The sequence below is a fragment of the Hoplias malabaricus genome, chromosome 7 (assembly GCF_029633855.1).
Source record: "Hoplias malabaricus isolate fHopMal1 chromosome 7, fHopMal1.hap1, whole genome shotgun sequence".
NCBI lineage: Eukaryota > Metazoa > Chordata > Actinopteri > Characiformes > Erythrinidae > Hoplias > Hoplias malabaricus.
The window spans coordinates 37,678,966-37,702,121 of NC_089806.1; the positions used below are offsets into that span (position 1 = coordinate 37,678,966).

General features: G+C 37.2%; 1 protein-coding gene across 1 annotated transcript; it reads right to left on the reverse strand.

The window, feature by feature from the left end:
* Positions 1–3,720: 3,720 nt before the first annotated feature.
* LOC136702735 (cyclin-dependent kinase 5 activator 1-like) lies at positions 3,721–8,883 on the reverse strand. Its single transcript, XM_066677879.1, has 3 exons — positions 8,246–8,883; positions 3,980–4,081; positions 3,721–3,748 (listed from the first exon to the last, which is right to left on the reverse strand). Exons 1-3 carry the CDS (start codon positions 8,881–8,883, stop codon positions 3,721–3,723), a joined length of 768 nt encoding a protein of 255 aa, XP_066533976.1.
* Positions 8,884–23,156: the final 14,273 nt, after the last annotated feature.

Consider the following 23,156-nt stretch of genomic DNA (forward strand, 5'->3'; position numbering starts at 1 on the left):
AATGAATTTCCAATTATTACTTTTTAATAATGAGACCTATTAGTGATTTAATCTAAATGTATCAATGCAGGTGTTCGTGAAAGAAGTTTGTGGATAAAATGACTGGCCTTTGTGCAGTCTGCTCTGCTATGGGCAAATTTGACCCCCCTTTTCTTCTCCTGGTCTTCTCACCGTCTCCTTTAAGATGAGACTCACACACATATACACACACACACCCCACAGGATAAAAAGACAAATAGAAATTTAATACATTCAGCTTACTTCTTAGTAATTAAACATTCAATATGCTTATTTGTATTTTATTTACCAACATTTAGTTCATTCATAACATTTTTACCCTTCATTCAATATTGTAAACACCTCCAACAAATCTCTACATTGGCTTGAAGCCTAAACAACCTTAATCTCAACCCCCCTTAAAAAGGGTCTAAAGTGATTGATGGCAATAAGTTCATCCTTAATGCAGCTTCCTTTAACATCTGGTTCGGCTTAACCAGTTTAGCATAAACATTTCACATACTATTCTATGACCACATGATAGTAAGTTTCCAACCCTGCATCTTGGTTCCTAAGATGTATATATTAAGATAAGATTAATGTACTATGTTGTACTCTTCACATATAAACATCGCAGTGGTATGTTTAAACCCCAGAAAGCACCAATGCCAAACACTCAGAGTTATCCAATATTCACACATTTGGCAGTACTTTCACTTATCATTTGGCAGCTAAAAATTATTATTTTTCTCATATAAAGTAGCAGTACTTCAAAGAGATCTCAACACCATAGACTATAAAATTCACCCCCTTTTTCTGAGCAACTGAAATAACACCATTCCAACACACTTTATTAATTCAATTCTAATTTCCATATTGTAGCAGCTCTCTCCATATAAGGCCATTCCTCAGTTCCACTGGCCTAAAACAATTACCCCATTCAATATATCTCAATTTCATCAAACTATTGCATTCAAAGAGAACACAAACAAATTACTGCTCCACCAATTCACTCTCACCCACTATGTTAAATTAATCCTCTATTCCTTTTTATTTTAGATCATAACAAGCACCATACCCATAAAAAATTCAGTTCAAACGCACCCATTCTCAGGAGCTCCAAACCCCTGCACAGCATTATACATCAATATTTTCTAATTTGCCCAATAACTATTAGTTTCTATTTAAATCAAATCAACGTGGCTTTTATCAGTACGTCACAAATCAAAGTCCTACCATTTCTCTCTTTTTCAAAGGTGAATTTAAGGCCTTACACACTTGCAGAAAGAGACCCCCCTTGCAAAGCATAAGATTTCAAAAATTCAACAAAATGAGAGGAACTAGACCCATGATCCCCCTTTTTTTTTTTTTTTTCAATAAAAAGCCATCATATGGAGATTTCAAAAAAAAAATTCTCCTTTCCCCAATAACAATTTTCCCTTTAATTCCCATGATTAAACCTTACAGTTTCCCTAATGTACCCTATTAATTACTCAGCTTTACACCTTGCTCTCCTTTCTCCTATTCTCAACATCTAAAAACGTCTTTCTGGAGCTCATTGTCTATATTTTCTTAATGTATAGTCTCCAAGAAAGCTCATAAAATCGTCTCTCTGGAGCTCATTTTCTACTGTTTTCTTTAATTTACTGTCTCCCAGAAAGCTCATTTATTTTTACTTTATATATTTTTACTTTAAAAACGTCTTCCGTTCAGGCTCATTGTCATAAATAAACAAACCCCTCATTTTATTGAGGTTCATATTCATTTAAATAACTGTCCTTGAACGAAGCTCATAATTTTTACCATTACAAATTTCCTTCCCTATTAATTTCTAAATCTCTCGTTCTTTATCACATTCCCCCTTTTTCTAAAAACACTCCCACAGAAAATTCATGGCTTTTTTACAGCGCAAGGGAGAAACCAGTTCTCCCCCTCACACACTCAATATGCAACCACAGAAGGGAGGGGGTTGATCACTCCCCCTTTTTCTCCCAAAAAAATTCTTTCAGCTGACACACACACATGCACAGCAAGACACTCCTTTTTTCTTAACTCACTAGGCACACACACATACTCCAACATCCTCCAAACAGCGCTTACACACACTCATCATTTTCAACACAATTTCTCATAGTCGACCCATTCACACATTAACAGCATGCTTTTTATTGCCGCCCTTACCTTATTTCCTTATTTCTTATTCCTTATTTTTAATTTATGCTACCTTATGAGGTGTAATAATTCAAAAAGAGGCAGCATCAATACAGTGTTCGTCAACAGTGTTTCGAGTGGGCACCCCTAATTAAATCTCTGCATCACACCTCCAGTTTCTCATCAAACTGACCCAAAAAATCACCTAGTGAATTTTTCAGGATTTGCGGCCGGGCTAACCCCGCCTCCACGAGGGCTTTTTCCAAATCAGCGGCATCCTCTCTTTATTTAAGTCTCTTTTCCTCTATTTTCCATATATTTCTCTTTTATTCCTTCTCGTTATCCTTAAAACCTTAAATTCCTTTAAACCTTAAATAAATTTTAACCAAATGCCACTGGGCCCAGGGCTTCTCACTATTTCAATACAATCCAATTCCAAAAAACTCAAAGCTTACTTTCACGCAATGACTGTGATTCATGTCTTACAGTTTCAAGCAAAAATAGGGCCCTGTTTACCCAAACGTGCATGTCATCATCAGCTCACCTTATCGTTACTAATTAAGCTATTCTACTTATACTTCAACATTTCCTTTTCTTTTTCCTCTTTACTCTTTTCTTCATTATTCCCTTTTATTTCCTTCATTTCTCTATTTTCTATGACTATAGTTAAAAATTTAGAACGGAGAACTTTATCCAACACCATTATCAACACAACACTGCATACACTAATGAGTCTATCTCGGTGCAACCCTTCTGCATCAGACAGCCCAAACACCCAACCAGCGCTCAAATTTGTGAAAATCTCACCTTCTATTTGCCGGCTTTTAAGCGGTAGTTCGGATGCAGGGGTCATCTGAAGCAAACAGGTCACAGCTCAAATCCCATCCTCGTCGCCAACTTTGTTGTTAACTCTTGCTGTGTTGTGAAGATAGGTGATGGAAAAGAATCTCCGCAGACACGGTTAAAAGTGTAAATACATCTTTATTTACCAAAACAGTGTCTTACGGGTTCTTAAGGATCCCGTGAGAGGGTGTTCAATTTAAAAGTGGGAGGGTGTAAAATTAATAGTGTCCTGCCTCACTGACAGCTTATCCTAAACATCCCTCTCTGTAGCGCACATACATATGTCCATATGGCTGAGCATAAAAACACACTGAACATTTCTTAATACTGTCTTATGAGGCCGTCTGATAAATATACCTCACCTTCATGAACCCTTCTCTCAGCAGACTCATATCAGCTGAATCGTACCAACATTCATTATACTTTTAGAGTTTAAACTTTATTTTTAACATTCAGTCTGACATATCTGATACCCTTCTCTGTCCCACACCTGTAGAACCCATCTTCATCGCTCAGGTTAGATATGAGCAGAGAGAGAGATTAGCAGGAGAATCCTCATTAGACCACGGTATGTAGTCTGTCTCTGTAGTGACCATCAGGAAATGCATCAGTCCAGGTTCTCCCAGTGTCCTTAACTCTCCGGGTTAACGTCTGAGGTTTGGTCTCTGGGTCAGCGAGCGCAGGAGCAGGGCAACAGTACTGACCCACCCATGTTTCCCATGATTTCTTTTAACTTCTTTTCACCTGAGAGTGCAGCCTGCACAAACACATAAAGAAGGGCTCTTATCTTTACATATGAATAAGAAAATAACACACAACACACACCTTCTACCACACTGCCTTTGTTTGTGTGTCATACTCCCTTTGGTTTTTAGGAAACCTCAACAGACAAACAGTCATTTCTGCTTTTTCACAAGGATTCATTTAAAGATAATAGCTAAGAAACTCAGATGTTTATTTGCTGTATCAGATTTTCAGTGGATCATACATTTCCACACACTTTATTAGTATTTGTTGTATTCTAAATTTAAGCTTGGGGAAGCATAGCACAAGCTTCTGACGATTCTCTTCCACATTTATCTCATTCCTCCTGAGGGAACTGCTGTATTTCAGTCCAATGTTTTTGGCCTCCATGCTCAGACATGCTTTATCTTTTTAGTCCTCCACATTTTTATATGGGATTCAGGTCGGGATTTTTGTGCTGTTCACTCCAATGCATTCACCTTGTTACCCTCTGGCCATTTTGTCACTACTTAGGATGAATGCTTAGGATGATCTTCCTTCTGGAAACTCGTGTGACCAAGTTTCAGCTTTCTAGTTGTGGGTCAGTGTCGGGTCAGTATTAAATCACACTAAATAATCTTCCACAGTTTCTCAAAATTGCTTTACAGACATAATCAACTTGGAGTGTGTATATTTTAGGTTTTAAAATGATATAAATCAGTGTTATCACAGAGAGAGGAAAGCCAAATACAGTCGGTATATACAGGTTTAGAGCAGAAGCAGTAAAAGTGGCTCCCCCTTGTGTTGATTTAGAGAAAAAAATCATCTGCAGACAATCTACATTTAGTCCAAATATTCTGTCTCTGTGGAATGCAGCACAAACATCAGACTGAAGTGTATTCTGCTTTTTTATGCAGAGCATACAACAACAGTCTGTTTCATCCTCTCTGCAGTGAGCTCAGACCTTAAAAATACAAACGTTTTAGAGCCCCTTTAATAAATTTATTCAGCTACTCTAAGGTTCACCCAGTGAATGCCAAGCTCTGGTTTCCTACCCTCCTTCAAAAGCTACATAGTGCAGTTTCTGCAGTGCTGACCCTGGAGTAACAACAATAGAGGCTCTGTTCTCTCTGTTACAGTTCAGTGAAGCATCACAATGATTTTGATACTGGAATTTTAAGGTAAAAATATAAATGTACTGTTCCTTTAAAGGCAGTGTATCAAAAGCTTAATAAAAAATAATAAATAAATAAATATATATATAATACTCTGCATTAGTCATGAGGTAAAAAAACATTTGTGTGTGCACTAACACGCCACAGAGCAAAAAAACGCAGTGTTTATATCCGCCGGTTTATCTCAGGTATTACAGGTCCAAAGTCGACGGTCAGTGTACCAAATTTAAGCATCAAGTGTCCGAAAGAAATGGTTATTCCAAACGTCAGAACTCATCCTCAACTAAACCCCAAAACATTTGTGTCTCGAATCCTGAAGAACTCAGAAGTGACTAACACAAAATGTATATCAGCGCTGACCTTTGTTTGTCGCCTTCAAAACGAGACCAAATTTGAGTATTTCCATCAAACCATTCGTTAGTAATCCTCATGTTTGTGTAAAGAGTATTGTCAATAAAAGTACAATAAATAATAAAAAAATAAATAAAATCTGATCCCCACACCTTCACTTCACTTCACTTCACTTCACACTTTTTCTCTTTTAGACTTTTTCAAGGCTAAAGAGGAAAATGATTCGGGATTTGAAATGACTCTGCAGACGTCAGACTCATGGCTGTCTTAACCAGCCTTGAGACCCTCAAGCGTGGTCCAGATAGAACAGAAGTTCTATTTTAATTTTATCTCTTGTAGAAAACTATAGATTAAGAAAAGCTGTAGTTTAACTCTAGCAAAAATTCAACGCCACACCCAGAGCATGAAGGAAACCTTACACCTCTGACCCTCAAAGGGACGACAAAGCTTCCGGACCGGCAACGAAGAAGACGGCTTTATTTTACACTAGAACATACATCCTTAGTGAAATAAGCAGTGAGAAGCGTGGCTGAGCATTTCCCCTTAAGAACGTCTGCGTCCCAAAGAAACAGTCAAATGGATGGATTCAGATAGCCAGGGATTCTTATGTCATACACCTAAGGAATCAATCCTGCTGAGATTCACGACTGGGTTTTGAATGATGTTTTGGAAAGATATGTTAGTAAAGAAAGTGGCACATCTGTGTGGGTTTCCTCTGGGTGTTCTGGTTTGCTCCCATTGGCCAAAAACACATGCTGGTAGGTGAACTGGCTCCTCAAAAGGTCCTTTGATGGACAGTCGCCTTGTCCAGGGTGTGTTCCTGCCTGAGCCCAATGATCCAGGGTAGGCTTTGGACACTGAACTGGATGAAGCAGTTATAGAAAATGAATGAATGAATGAGTGTTTTTGAACACTTGAGACTACTGAAGAATATTCACACCAGCAAACAGGTTTTAAAGACTTTTATTAGTTACAATACAATTACCATTAACACTAACACAGTCCATTCTCCTATTTATTTATTTATTTATTTATTTATTTATTTATTTATACACAGTCCATTAGGGCAGACAGCATTATAATCCCTCTCTTTGTTTTATTGAAAATAAACTGTTCTCTACTTTATATAGTTAAACTCATATGAAATATAATTACACACATCACAAAATTGCAGAATAAAGTTGTATAACAGTGTAGGGTTTATACAAATTTAATAAACTTTTTTAACAATAATTAAATACACAATTTAATCAAAGTTTATAATGTGAAATTAAAGTGTTTATTTTTTTATTTGCATTAAAATCTAAAACAATAACTGGTTTAAAATTGCGGTCCTTGTTTCTACACTCATCTGCTGGTCTACATACGTTGTTTACTCCTTTTCAGCCTGTTGTTCAATGGTCAGGGCCCCCACAGAGCAGGTATGATTTGGGTGGTTGATCATTCTCAGCTCTGCAGTGACAATGATGCAATGGTGCTATGTTAGCGTTTGTTACACTGGGACGAGCGGATCAGAAACAGCAGTGCTGCTGGAGTTTTTATACCCATCAGTGTCACTGAGAGCAGCCCACCAACCAAAACAGTCTCTGACTTTACATGTACCAACATTGTAGGTGTGTCTAATCAAGTGACCAGTGAGTAGATGTATTTAAATATTCCTGCAGCACTGCTGTGTCTGATCCACTTGTACCAGCGCAACAAACACCAACTCACCAATGTCACTGCAGCGCTGACAATGATCCACCACCTGAATCATACCTGCTCTGTGGGTGTTCTGTGGGGATCCTTACCAATGAAGAACTGGGTGAAATGGGTATTAAGAAAGTCAAGAAACTTTCTGTAATTGTAGAACTACAAAGTGCTCCTGTATGGACAGTGGAGCTGAGAAAATGGGCAGTGAGTGCAGATACAAGGAGGTCAGTTTATTTTTACGGCTGGACATTGTTAGGTATTTATTGCACAATTTAAAAAAATGATTATAATATTTACAGTATTTAGAGTATTTACAAAAACCTTTCCAGAAAAGCTGGGACATTTTAAGTAAAACCAAGAAACTATAATTTGTTCATTCCACTGAAGCTTTATGTCACTGACAATGGCACAAAATAATTAAAGCCTTCACAGATAAATTGAATTGTATTTTGTAAATATAAACAATGTTAACTCCTGCATTACACTCCGAAAACTTGGGTCAAAGGCCTATTTGCCACTACGTTACATCACCTTTCATTTTTTAACACTGACATTGAAAACTGAAAGTACAAAAGTTGAAGTTTTGCAAGAAGAATGTTGTCCCGTACATGCTCGATATAAGATTAGAGCTATAAAAGGTTTTAATTGAAGAACGGGCAAGAATTCCTCTAACAAACCTGCAGCAACTAGTATTATCAGTTCCCAAATGACTAAACAGTCAAAGATAATGCAGCACTAATTACAGTGAAAGATGATGCAACACAATGGTAAACATGGTTCCAACTTTTTTGGAGCGTGATGCAGATACACATTTTTATTGTTTATAATTGTATTGCTTAAAAAATACAATCACGTTGGTCACTGGAGTCTTTGCTTTGTGCTTTTGTCAGTTAAATTAATGCTTCAACAGAATTTTAAAAATACTGATATTGTTTTTTTTACACATTAAAAACAGTCCAAACTTTTGAGGAGACAAGGTTATACACAATGGGCTGATGTCTGATCATCTCTAACTGATAAAAGTCATTAAAGTCTGATGATCAAAGACGGGAAGCCATCTCTAAGTACTCTCCATATGGAGGTAGTGTAGAAAAGGAGGAGGAGCATGAGGAGGAAGGGTTCAACTCCTTCTGTGAAAATAAATAAATAAATAAATTGTTAAAAAAATACCCACATATTAAACTGCACGAATATCAATACATTTTAAAAAATTGTGTTAAAATGAGGTTAATCTATGCACCACCTCCAGTGCCCTGCTATCCCCTCTCAGCACATACCTACGCCAGCTTCTTCAGTTGTCCTTCTGGTCCAGCAGCTCAGCGAAGACCTCTGCGTAGTAATCTGGGTCGGTGTTAATCCTCATCATCTTGGCACTCAAGCGGTTGATGACGTCCAGAGTGCGTCTCCAAAAGGCCTCCTTGGTGTCCGTCACTACAAAGTAGCTCAGTGGGATCTGGTTCTCCTCGCAGATGTAGCAGTACGAGATGAAAAGGCAGGTGAGCAGGACGGCCTGCAGCTCCTCCAAACTGGTCAACTCCGCTGAGACGACATCCCGGCACATCATGTAGAGGAACACCACGCTGCCCGGAGTGATGAAATGTTCGCGGTGCCACCCGTACAAAACGAGGCGAATATCCACCGAACGGAGCCACATCTCTGGGTCTGTAGGTCTGAGACCTGGAATCCGGCTGCACCTACGACACAGGAAAAGCCCAAAAAACTTGATCAGATCATCTGCAGATACATCTGGATAAATACTCACTAAATCCAGAGCTGCAGAAGGGCTATCCCATGGTTCCTCCAGGTCCTGGATTTCCACATCATACGCAGAGACCATCTTCCTCGTATCTGGAAGAACAGCTGGTGAGAGATGGTGGATGGAGCACTCGATGTCACTCAGCTCCTTTTCCTCCTTCCCTCTGCTAGGGAAACACGAGTAGCAGCAGCCCATGGTCCTACGCTATTATATGGAGACTGGAATTAGCTCCTGTGGAGAAAAAAACCCACATATGAACACTGTTTCTTAGCATCAGTCATCCGCTAAACAATTATGAATAGCTAACCACAAGCTAACTTAACTGCAGTATTAAGCTATTGGGTTATTTAGATTTTAGCATTACACAATCAACTAGCCATGTATGTTGATAACTACCTATCTGAATAGCGTTTACAGTATATTCTATCACTGATAGCAAGGAGACGGTGGACCACTGTTGTCCCACTGAGGGCAAAGTTGGAGGTCCACTAGTGTTTTACACAGCGTTTTCTGGGCGGACCACTGGTGATTAAACAGAATTTTAGAAAAAATGCCACATTTTAGCACTTTTCCATTCACTGTCCAATTTACATTTTTCCTTCATTAGATTCTTTTGTTATTCTTTATAAATAAGATTAGTAAATCATTTTAATCCAGCACAGTGTCAACATTTTTAGTATAATCATTTTATATCAGGCTTATACTCATTATTATATCTCTCATAGTTGTTGGTAATATTTGTATTAGTTCGTTTTCCAGAATAAAAGTCCCTGTGAATTTAAAATCTGTTTGAGGAGATTATAAATGAGTTATATCCTGTACAGGACAGTAATCTGAGTGGTCCGATGGTGGACCAGCAGTGGTCTACAGTCAGTGTTGTGCCAGCCTTTTTATGCCAGTGGACCGATATATGCTCGCTGTCTAGGATTACTAATAAAGAAGTTTCTACAGTAGTTGCAGGACCATTTACTAGCACTATTTTATAATGTGTACGTTATTTTCAGCACGTCAGCTACGTTGCTTGCTCAGTAAAACTAGATAGACACAATTAAGGCAAAAAAAAAAAAACAGATAAAAACTGCAATATGTGGCCTATTCCATGAATTTAAAATAAAATACTGGCTGTGGTGCACTGGTCTGTTGCCGTTCGGAGGACATTTTCAGATTTCGCTCCTAACCTTAACCTGTAACCGGTGTCCCACTATTTACTGGTCTCCGGCCTGTATGTCCCGCCCACTGCGCGGTCAAGCCATCCAATCAGAAATGACCTTTTTCATTGGCCGTTTTTGATTGGCTGAAACTGAGGCACTTTGTAATAACTGTAAGTGTGGAGCAAGCTAGTGTGCTTTCAAGAAACCTCCTTACTCGCTCAAAATACTTTGACAAGCCATCCAATCAGAAATGACCTTAGTCATTTGCCGTTTTTGATTGGCTGAAACTGAGGCACTTGGTAATGACTGTGTGGAGCAGCCACTTAGCAATACCCTTGTAACTGTTTAAAATACCTTGGCATCCAAGTAAACATCAACAACCATCTGTTAAACAAACCCTAGACACGTATGTTTTAACTTACCGCAAACATTAACCAATTATAAGCTATATTATGAACTTTAAAAATAACAACGAACAGCTAGTTACAGTGGTTTAAGTTTAGAAACATCATTAGCCAGTTGTTTAAATTCAAATGAATGTTCGTTCACAGTGCGGTGTCGCTCCTTTAAATCAGCAGGTACCGTTTAAGTGAATAAACTGGTGTTTAAAACACTCACCTGTCGGTTCAGAAAGATGCTGGAAGTTGTGAGAGAGGGTGTGATGAGCGGGTTTCTGTAGGTTCAGAGAGATGCTGAGAGTGAGAGGTGAGAGTTTGATGAAGACGTTGGAGAGAAGGTGGAGATCGTGTTTGTTGTTGTTTGATTTCTGTGATGGAACGCTGATGATGTCATTTCAGCGGAGCTGTTTATTTATTTACAAACCACCACAAAGTAACACCATTTTATTTATCTTTTATTTCATTAACGTCCAAAAATTAATATCACTACTATTAATAATGATAATAGCGATAACAATCTTTAATGAACAATAGAAACAATAATAACACAACAATTATTAATAGTGACAATTATCACATAATCGTCATCACCATCAAATAAAACACGACCAATAATATTATTAACAGCAAAACAGCAACAAGAAGTGTTATTATTGTTTAGTTTAATTGATATAGTTTGATATACATTCTCATCATTTAGTTTTAATGTTCAGTAATATTACTATTATCAATAAAACTGCTCATTAGAATATTTATTTTTTGTTTTATTCATAATAAGAAAAATATAATAAATTAAATATATAATGAATAATATAATCATATATACAATAATATACATTTTACATACTTATAATTATATAATATATAGTATTTTGTATATATAAAAAATATAATATTATTATTTAAAAGATATTTTTGCAATTTTATTTAACATATTTATATTATCATTAATGAAAAATATTAATAATAACAGTAATATTATTTACAGTAATATAATCATATAATTGTCATCACCATGATTTACAAGATCATAATATTAGTAATAGCTACAATACAACATAACAATAAACTAATGATAATAATAATAATAATAATAAAATAATAATAATAATAATAATAATAATAATAATAATAATAATAATCGCTCTTACCAAATGATTTCATACATTATAAATTATAATTTGAATATAAGTGTATTTTAATATGTTTAATATATTTAATGTTTCTGCCGTATATAACATCACTTCTGGGCTTTTTGCTGAAAACACAAACACATTAAACCACTTTCAGCTTCATCTGTAACATTCAGAGACTTCGCTCATCAACAGCTCACAGACATTACAGGGCAATTATAACAGTGAGCATAATGTACATTTTGCTACAGTGATTTGTCACAAGATGCATTTTATACACTCTACAAAGAGGTTTAAAATCCTGCCTTTAGTGTCTGCAGTGTGTTGTCCTTTTGTTTGGAAGAGGCCTTTTTTTTAGCCTTCATGAACCCTTCTCTCAGCAGACTCATATCAGCTGAATCGTACCAACATTCATTATACTTTTAGAGTTTAAACTTTATTTTTAACATTCAGTCTGACATATCTGATACCCTTCTCTGTCCCACACCTGTAGAACCCATCTTCATCGCTCAGGTTAGATATGAGCAGAGAGAGAGATTAGCAGGAGAATCCTCATTAGACCACGGTATGTAGTCTGTCTCTGTAGTGACCATCAGGAAATGCATCAGTCCAGGTTCTCCCAGTGTCCTTAACTCTCCGGGTTAACGTCTGAGGTTTGGTCTCTGGGTCAGCGAGCGCAGGAGCAGGGCAACAGTACTGACCCACCCATGTTTCCCATGATTTCTTTTAACTTCTTTTCACCTGAGAGAGTGCAGCCTGCACAAACACATACAGAAGGGCTCTTATCTTTACATATGAATAAGAAAATAACACACAACACACACCTTCTACCACACTGCCTTTGTTTGTGTGTCATACTCCCTTTGGTTTTTAGGAAACCTCAACAGACAAACAGTCATTTCTGCTTTTTCACAAGGATTCATTTAAAGATAATAGCTAAGAAACTCAGATGTTTATTTGCTGTATCAGATTTTCAGTGGATCATACGTTTCCACACACTTTGTTAGTATTTGTTGTATTCTAAATTTAAGCTTGGGGAAGCATAGCACAAGCTTCTGACAATTCTCTTCCACATTTATCTCATTCCTCCTGAGGGAACTGCTGTATTTCAGTCCAATGTTTTTGGCCTCCATGCTCAGACATGCTTTATCTTTTTAGCCCTCCACATTTTTATATGGGATTCAGGTCGGGATTTTTGTGCTGTTCACTCCAATGCATTCACCTTGTTACCCTCTGGCCATTTTGTCACTACTTAGGATGAATGCTTAGGATGATCTTCCTTCTGGAAACTCGTGTGACCAAGTTTCAGCTTTCTAGGTGTGGGTCAGTGTTGGGTCAGTATTAAATCACACTAAATAATCTTCCACAGTTTCTCAAAATTGCTTTACAGACACAATCAACTTGGAGTGTGTATATTTTAGGTTTTAAAATGATATAAATCAGTGTTATCACAGAGAGAGGAAAGCCAAATACAGTCGGTATATACAGGTTTAGAGCAGAAGCAGTAAAAGTGGCTCCCCCTTGTGTTGATTTAGAGAAAAAAATCATCTGCAGACAGTCTACATTTAGTCCAAATATTCTGTCTCTGTGGAATGCAGCACAAACATCAGACTGAAGTGTATTCTGCTTTTTTATGCAGAGTATACAACAACAGTCTGTTTCATCCTCTCTGCAGTGAGCTCAGACCTTAAAAATACAAACGTTTTAGAGCCCCTTTAATAAATTTATTCAGCTACTTTAAGGTTCACCCAGTGAATGCCAAGCTCTGGTTTCCTACCCTCCTTCAAAAGCTACATAGTGCAGTTTCTGCAGTGCTGACCCTGGAGTAACAACAATAGAGGCTCTGTTCTCTCTGTTACAGTTCAGTGAAGCATCACAATGATTTTGATACTGGAATTTTAAGGTAAAAATATAAATGTACTGTTCCTTTAAAGGCAGTGTATCAAAAGCTTAATAAAAAATAATAAATAAATAAATAAATATATAATACTCTGCATTAGTCATGAGGTAAAAAAACATTTACGCCACAGAGCAAAAAAACGCAGTGTTTATATCCGCCGGTTTATCTCAGGTATTACAGGTCCAAAGTCGACGGTCAGTGTACCAAATTTAAGCATCAAGTGTCCGAAAGAAATGGTTATTCGAAACGTCAGAACTCATCCTCAACTAAACCCCAAAACATTTGTGTCTCGAATCCTGAAGAACTCAGAAGTGACTAACACAAAATGTATATCAGCGCTGACCTTTGTTTGTCGCCTTCAAAACGAGACCAAATTTGAGTATTTCCATCAAACCGTTCGTTAGTAATCCTCATGTTTGTGTAAAGAGTATTGTCAATAAAAGTACAATAAATAATAAAAAAATAAATAAAATCTGATCCCCACACCTTCACTTCACTTCACTTCACACTTTTTCTCTTTTAGACTTTTTCAAGGCTAAAGAGGAAAATGATTCGGGTTTTGAAATGACTCTGCAGACGTCAGACTCATGGCTGTCTTAACCAGCCTTGAGACCCTCAAGCGTGGTCCAGATAGAACAGAAGTTCTATTTTAATTTTATCTCTTGTAGAAAACTATAGATTAAGAAAAGCTGTAGTTTAACTCTAGCAAAAATTCAACGCCACACCCAGAGCATGAAGGAAACCTTACACCTCTGACCCTCAAAGGGACGACAAAGCTTCCGGACCGGCAACGAAGAAGACGGCTTTATTTTACACTAGAACATACATCCTTAGTGAAATAAGCAGTGAGAAACGTGGCTGAGCATTTCCCCTTAAGAACGTCTGCGTCCCAAAGAAACAGTCAAATGGATGGATTCAGATAGCCAGGGATTCTTATGTCATACACCTAAGGAATCAATCCTGCTGAGATTCACGACTGGGTTTTGAATGATGTTTTGGAAAGATATGTTAGTAAAGAAAGTGGCACATCTGTGTGGGTTTCCTCTGGGTGTTCTGGTTTGCTCCCATTGGCCAAAAACACATGCTGGTAGGTGAACTGGCTCCTCAAAAGGTCCTTTGATGGACAGTCGCCTTGTCCAGGGTGTGTTCCCGCCTGAGCCCAATGATCCAGGGTAGGCTTTGGACACTGAACTGGATGAAGCAGTTATAGAAAATGAATGAATGAATGAGTGTTAGTAAACACTTGAGACTACTGAAGAATATTCACACCAGCAAACAGGTTTTAAAGACTTTTATTAGTTACAATACAATTACCATTAACACTAACACAGTCCATTCTCTTATTTATTTATTTATTTATTTATACACAGTCCATTAGGGCAGACAGCATTATAATCCCTCTCTTTGTTTTATTGAAAATAAACTGTTCTCTACTTTATATAGTTAAACTCATATGAAATATAATTACACACATCACAAAATTGCAGAATAAAGTTGTATAACAGTGTAGGGTTTATACAAATTTAATCAACTTTTTCAACAATAATTAAATACACAATTTAATCAAAGTTTATAATGTGAAATTAAAGTGTTTATTTTTTTATTTGCATTAAAATCTAAAACAATAACTGGTTTAAAATTGAGGTCCTTGTTTCTACACTCATCTGCTGGTCTACATACGTTGTTTACTCCTTTTCAGCCTGTTGTTCAGTGGTCAGGGCCCCCACAGAGCAGGTATGATTTGGGTGGTTGATCATTCTCAGCTCTGCAGTGACAATGATGCAATGGTGCTATGTTAGCGTTTGTTACACTGGGACGAGCGGATCAGAAACAGCAGTGCTGCTGAAATTTTTATACCCATCAGTGTCACTGAGAGTAGCCCACCAACCAAAACAGTCTCTGACTTTACATGTACCAACATTGTAGGTGTGTCTAATCAAGTGACCAGTGAGTAGATGTATTTAAATATTCCTGCAGCACTGCTGTGTCTGATCCACTTGTACCAGCGCAACAAACACCAACTCACCAATGTCACTGCAGCGCTGACAATGATCCACCACCTGAATCATACCTGCTCTGTGGGTGTTCTGTGGGGATCCTTACCAATGAAGAACTGGGTGAAATGGGTATTAAGAAAGTCAAGAAACTTTCTGTAATTGTAGAACTACAAAGTGCTCCTGTATGGACAGTGGAGCTGAGAAAATGGGCAGTGAGTGCAGATACAAGGAGGTCAGTTTATTTTTACGGCTGGACATTGTTAGGTATTTATTGCACAATTTAAAAAAATGATTATAATATTTACAGTATTTAGAGTATTTACAAAAACCTTTCCAGAAAAGCTGGGACATTTTAAGTAAAACCAAGAAACTATAATTTGTTCATTCCACTGAAGCTTTATGTCACTGACAATGGCACAAAATAATTAAAGCCTTCACAGATAAATTGAATTGTATTTTGTAAATATAAACAATGTTAACTCCTGCATTACACTCCGAAAACTTGGGTCAAAGGCCTATTTGCCACTACGTTACATCACTTTTCATTTTTTAACAGTGACATTGAAAACTGAAAGTACAAATGTTGAAGTTTTGCAAGAAGATGTTGTCCCGTACATGCTCGATATAAGATTAGAGCTATAAAAGGTTTTAATTGAAGAACGGGCAAGAATTCCTCTAACAAACCTGCAGCAACTAGTATTATCAGTTCCCAAATGACTAAACAGTCAAAGATAATGCAGCACTAATTACAGTGAAAGATGATGCAACACAATGGTAAACATGGTTCCAACTTTTTTGGAGCGTGATGCAGATACACATTTTTATTGTTTATAATTGTATTGCTTAAAAAATACAATCACGTTGGTCACTGGAGTCTTTGCTTTGTGCTTTTGTCAGTTACATAATGCTTCAACAGAATTTTAAAAATACTGATATTGTTTTTTACACATTAAAAACAGTCCAAACTTTTGAGGAGACAAGGTTATACACAATGGGCTGATGTCTGATCATCTCTAACTGATAAAAGTCATTAAAGTCTGATGATCAAAGACGGGAAGCCATCTCTAAGTACTCTCCATATGGAGGTAGTGTAGAAAAGGATGAGGAGGAAGGGTTCAACTCCTTCTGTGAAAAAAAAAAAAAAAATTGTTAAAAAAATACTCACATATTAAACTGCACGAATATCAATACATTTTAAAAAATTGTGTTAAAATGAGGTTAATCTATGCACCACCTCCAGTGCCCTGCTATCCCCTCTCAGCACATACCTACGCCAGCTTCTTCAGTTGTCCTTCTGGTCCAGCAGCTCAGCGAAGACCTCTGCGTAGTAATCTGGGTCGGTGTTAATCCTCATCATCTTGGCACTCAAGCGGTTGATGACGTCCAGAGTGCGTCTCCAAAAGGCCTCCATGGTGTCCGTCACTACAAAGTAGCTCAGTGGGATCTGGTTCTCCTCGCAGATGTAGCAGTACGAGATGAAAAGGCAGGTGAGCAGGACGGCCTGCAGCTCCTCCAAACTGGTCAACTCCGCTGAGACGACATCCCGGCACATCATGTAGAGGAACACCACGCTGCCCGGAGTGATGAAATGTTCGCGGTGCCACCCGTACAAAACGAGGCGAATATCCACCGAACGGAGCCACATCTCTGGGTCTGTAGGTCTGAGACCTGGAATCCGGCTGCACCTACGACACAGGAAAAGCCCAAAAAACTTGATCAGATCATCTGCAGATACATCTGGATAAATACTCACTAAATCCAGAGCTGCAGAAGGGCTATCCCATGGTTCCTCCAGGTCCTGGATTTCCACATCATACGCAGAGACCATCTTCCTCGTATCTGGAAGAACAGCTGGTGAGAGATGGTGGATGGAGCACTCGATGTCACTCAGCTCCTTTTCCTCCTTCCCTCTGCTAGGGAAACACGAGTAGCAGCAGCCCATGGTCCTACGCTATTATATGGAGACTGGAATTAGCTCCTGTGGAGAAAAAAACCCACATATGAACACTGTTTCTTAGCATCAGTCATCCGCTAAACAATTATGAATAGCTAACCACAAGCTAACTTAACTGCAGTATTAAGCTATTGGGTTATTTAGATTTTAGCATTACACAATCAACTAGCCATGTATGTTGATAACTACCTATCTGAATAGCATTTACAGTATATTCTATCACTGATAGCAAGGAGACGGTGGACCACTGTTGTCCCACTGAGGGCAAAGTTGGAGGTCCACTAGTGTTTTACACAGCGTTTTCTGGGCGGACCACTGGTGATTAAACAGAATTTTAGAAAAAATGCCACATTTTAGCACTTTTCCATTCACAGTCCAATTTACATTTTTCCTTCATTAGATTCTTTTGTTATTCTTTATAAATAAGATTAGTAAATCATTTTAATCCAGCACAGTGTCAACATTTTTAGTATAATCATTTTATATCAGGCTTATACTCATTATTATATCTCTCATAGTTGTTGGTAATATTTGTATTAGTTCGTTTTCCAGAATAAAAGTCCCTGTGAATTTAAAATCTGTTTGAGGAGATTATAAATGAGTTATATCCTGTACAGGACAGTAATCTGAGTGGTCCGATGGTGGACCAGCAGTGGTCTACAGTCAGTGTTGTGCCAGCCTTTTTATGCCAGTGGACCGATATATGCTCGCTGTCTAGGATTACTAATAAAGAAGTTTCTACAGTAGTTGCAGGACCATTTACTAGCACTATTTTATAATGTGTACGTTATTTTCAGCACGTCAGCTACGTTGCTTGCTCAGTAAAACTAGATAGACACAATTAAGGCAAAAAAAAAAAAACAGATAAAAACTGCAATATGTGGCCTATTCCATGAATTTAAAATAAAATACTGGCTGTGGTGCACTGGTCTGTTGCCGTTCGGAGGACATTTTCAGATTTCGCTCCTAACCTTAACCTGTAACCGGTGTCCCACTATTTACTGGTCTCCGGCCTGTATGTCCCGCCCACTGCGCGGTCAAGCCATCCAATCAGAAATGACCTTTTTCATTGGCCGTTTTTGATTGGCTGAAACTGAGGCACTTTGTAATAACTGTAAGTGTGGAGCAAGCTAGTGTGCTTTCAAGAAACCTCCTTACTCGCTCAAAATACTTTGACAAGCCATCCAATCAGAAATGACCTTAGTCATTTGCCGTTTTTGATTGGCTGAAACTGAGGCAATTGGTAATGACTGTGTGGAGCAGCCACTTAGTAATACCCTTGTAACTGTTTAAAATACCTTGACATCCAAGTAAACATCAACAACCATCTGTTAAACAAACCCTAGACAAGTATGTTTTAACTTACCACAAACATTAACCAATTATAAGCTATATTATGAACCTTAAAAATAACAACGAACAGCTAGTTACAGTGGTTTAAGTTTAGAAACATCATTAGCCAGTTGTTTAAATTCAAATGAATGTTCGTTCACAGTGCGGTGTCGCTCCTTTAAATCAGCAGGTACCGTTTAAGTGAATAAATTGGTGTTTAAAACACTCACCTGTCGGTTCAGAAAGATGCTGGAAGTTGTGAGAGAGGGTGTGATGAGCGGGTTTCTGTAGGTTCAGAGAGATGCTGAGAGTGAGAGGTGAGAGTTTGATGAAGACGTTGGAGAGAAGGTGGAGATCGTGTTTGTTGTTGTTTGATTTCTGTGATGGAACGCTGATGATGTCATTTCAGCGGAGCTGTTTATTTATTTACAAACCACCACAAAGTAACACCATTTTATTTATCTTTTATTTCATTAACGTCCAAAAATTAATATCACTACTATTAATAATGATAATAGCGATAACAATCTTTAATGAACAATAGAAACAATAATAACACAACAATTATTAATAGTGACAATTATCACATAATCGTCATCACCATTAAATAAAACACGACCAATAATATTATTAACAGCAAAACAGCAACAAGAAGTGTTATTATTGTTTGGTTTAATTGATATAGTTTGATATACATTCTCATCATTTAGTTTTAATGTTCAGTAATATTACTGTTATCAATAAAACTGCTCATTAGAATATTTATTTTTTGTTTTATTCATAATAAGAAAAATATAATAAATTAAATATATAATGAATAATATAATCATATATGCAATAATATACATTTTACATATTTATAATTATATAATATATAGTATTTTGTATATATAATAAATATAATATTATTATTTAAAAGATATTTTTGCAATTTTATTTAACATATTTATATTATCATTAATGAAAAATATTAATAATAACAGTAATAATATTTACAGTAATATAATCATATAATTGTCATCACCATGATTTACAAGATCATAATATTAGTAATAGCTAAACAACACCAACATAACAATAAACTAATAATAATAATAATAATAATAATAATAATCGCTCTTACCAAATGACTTCATACATTATAAATTATAATTTGAATATAAGTGTATTTTAATATGTTTAATATATTTAATGTTTCTGCCGTATATAACATCACTTCTGGGCTTTTTGCTGAAAACACAAACACATTAAACCACTTTCAGCTTCATCTGTAACATTCAGAGACTTCGCTCATCAACAGCTCACAGACATTACAGGGCAATTATAACAGTGAGCATAATGTACATTTTGCTACAGTGATTTGTCACAAGATGCATTTTATACACTCTACAAAGAGGTTTAAAATCCTGCCTTTAGTGTCTGCAGTGTGTTGTCCTTTTGTTTGGAAGAGGCCTTTTTTTTAGCCTTCATGAACCCTTCTCTCAGCAGACTCATATCAGCTGAATCGTACCAACATTCATTATACTTTTAGAGTTTAAACTTTATTTTTAACATTCAGTCTGACATATCTGATACCCTTCTCTGTCCCACACCTGTAGAACCCATCTTCATCGCTCAGGTTAGATATGAGCAGAGAGAGAGATTAGCAGGAGAATCCTCATTAGACCACGGTATGTAGTCTGTCTCTGTAGTGACCATCAGGAAATGCATCAGTCCAGGTTCTCCCAGTGTCCTTAACTCTCCGGGTTAACGTCTGAGGTTTGGTCTCTGGGTCAGCGAGCGCAGGAGCAGGGCAACAGTACTGACCCACCCATGTTTCCCATGATTTCTTTTAACTTCTTTTCACCTGAGAGAGTGCAGCCTGCACAAACACATAAAGAAGGGCTCTTATCTTTACATATGAATAAGAAAATAACACACAACACACACCTTCTACCACACTGCCTTTGTTTGTGTGTCATACTCCCTTTGGTTTTTAGGAAACCTCAACAGACAAACAGTCATTTCTGCTTTTTCACAAGGATTCATTTAAAGATAATAGCTAAGAAACTCAGATGTTTATTTGCTGTATCAGATTTTCAGTGGATCATACGTTTCCACACACTTTGTTAGTATTTGTTGTATTCTAAATTTAAGCTTGGGGAAGCATAGCACAAGCTTCTGACAATTCTCTTCCACATTTATCTCATTCCTCCTGAGGGAACTGCTGTATTTCAGTCCAATGTTTTTGGCCTCCATGCTCAGACATGCTTTATCTTTTTAGTCCTCCACATTTTTATATGGGATTCAGGTCGGGATTTTTGTGCTGTTCACTCCAATGCATTCACCTTGTTACCCTCTGGCCATTTTGTCACTACTTAGGATGAATGCTTAGGATGATCTTCCTTCTGGAAACTCGTGTGACCAAGTTTCAGCTTTCTAGTTGTGGGTCAGTGTCGGGTCAGTATTAAATCACACTAAATAATCTTCCACAGTTTCTCAAAATTGCTTTACAGACATAATCAACTTGGAGTGTGTATATTTTAGGTTTTAAAATGATATAAATCAGTGTTATCACAGAGAGAGGAAAGCCAAATACAGTCGGTATATACAGGTTTAGAGCAGAAGCAGTAAAAGTGGCTCCCCCTTGTGTTGATTTAGAGAAAAAAATCATCTGCAGACAATCTACATTTAGTCCAAATATTCTGTCTCTGTGGAATGCAGCACAAACATCAGACTGAAGTGTATTCTGCTTTTTTATGCAGAGCATACAACAACAGTCTGTTTCATCCTCTCTGCAGTGAGCTCAGACCTTAAAAATACAAACGTTTTAGAGCCCCTTTAATAAATTTATTCAGCTACTCTAAGGTTCCCCCAGTGAATGCCAAGCTCTGGTTTCCTACCCTCCTTCAAAAGCTACATAGTGCAGTTTCTGCAGTGCTGACCCTGGAGTAACAACAATAGAGGCTCTGTTCTCTCTGTTACAGTTCAGTGAAGCATCACAATGATTTTGATACTGGAATTTTAAGGTAAAAATATAAATGTACTGTTCCTTTAAAGGCAGTGTATCAAAAGCTTAATAAAAAATAATAAATAAATAAATATATATATAATACTCTGCATTAGTCATGAGGTAAAAAAACATTTGTGTGTGCACTAACACGCCACAGAGCAAAAAAACGCAGTGTTTATATCCGCCGGTTTATCTCAGGTATTACAGGTCCAAAGTCGACGGTCAGTGTACCAAATTTAAGCATCAAGTGTCCGAAAGAAATGGTTATTCCAAACGTCAGAACTCATCCTCAACTAAACCCCAAAACATTTGTGTCTCGAATCCTGAAGAACTCAGAAGTGACTAACACAAAATGTATATCAGCGCTGACCTTTGTTTGTCGCCTTCAAAACGAGACCAAATTTGAGTATTTCCATCAAACCATTCGTTAGTAATCCTCATGTTTGTGTAAAGAGTATTGTCAATAAAAGTACAATAAATAATAAAAAAATAAATAAAATCTGATCCCCACACCTTCACTTCACTTCACACTTTTTCTCTTTTAGACTTTTTCAAGGCTAAAGAGGAAAATGATTCGGGATTTGAAATGACTCTGCAGACGTCAGACTCATGGCTGTCTTAACCAGCCTTGAGACCCTCAAGCGTGGTCCAGATAGAACAGAAGTTCTATTTTAATTTTATCTCTTGTAGAAAACTATAGATTAAGAAAAGCTGTAGTTTAACTCTAGCAAAAATTCAACGCCACACCCAGAGCATGAAGGAAACCTTACACCTCTGACCCTCAAAGGGACGACAAAGCTTCCGGACCGGCAACGAAGAAGACGGCTTTATTTTACACTAGAACATACATCCTTAGTGAAATAAGCAGTGAGAAGCGTGGCTGAGCATTTCCCCTTAAGAACGTCTGCGTCCCAAAGAAACAGTCAAATGGATGGATTCAGATAGCCAGGGATTCTTATGTCATACACCTAAGGAATCAATCCTGCTGAGATTCACGACTGGGTTTTGAATGATGTTTTGGAAAGATATGTTAGTAAAGAAAGTGGCACATCTGTGTGGGTTTCCTCTGGGTGTTCTGGTTTGCTCCCATTGGCCAAAAACACATGCTGGTAGGTGAACTGGCTCCTCAAAAGGTCCTTTGATGGACAGTCGCCTTGTCCAGGGTGTGTTCCTGCCTGAGCCCAATGATCCAGGGTAGGCTTTGGACACTGAACTGGATGAAGCAGTTATAGAAAATGAATGAATGAATGAGTGTTTTTGAACACTTGAGACTACTGAAGAATATTCACACCAGCAAACAGGTTTTAAAGACTTTTATTAGTTACAATACAATTACCATTAACACTAACACAGTCCATTCTCCTATTTATTTATTTATTTATTTATTTATTTATTTATTTATACACAGTCCATTAGGGCAGACAGCATTATAATCCCTCTCTTTGTTTTATTGAAAATAAACTGTTCTCTACTTTATATAGTTAAACTCATATGAAATATAATTACACACATCACAAAATTGCAGAATAAAGTTGTATAACAGTGTAGGGTTTATACAAATTTAATAAACTTTTTTAACAATAATTAAATACACAATTTAATCAAAGTTTA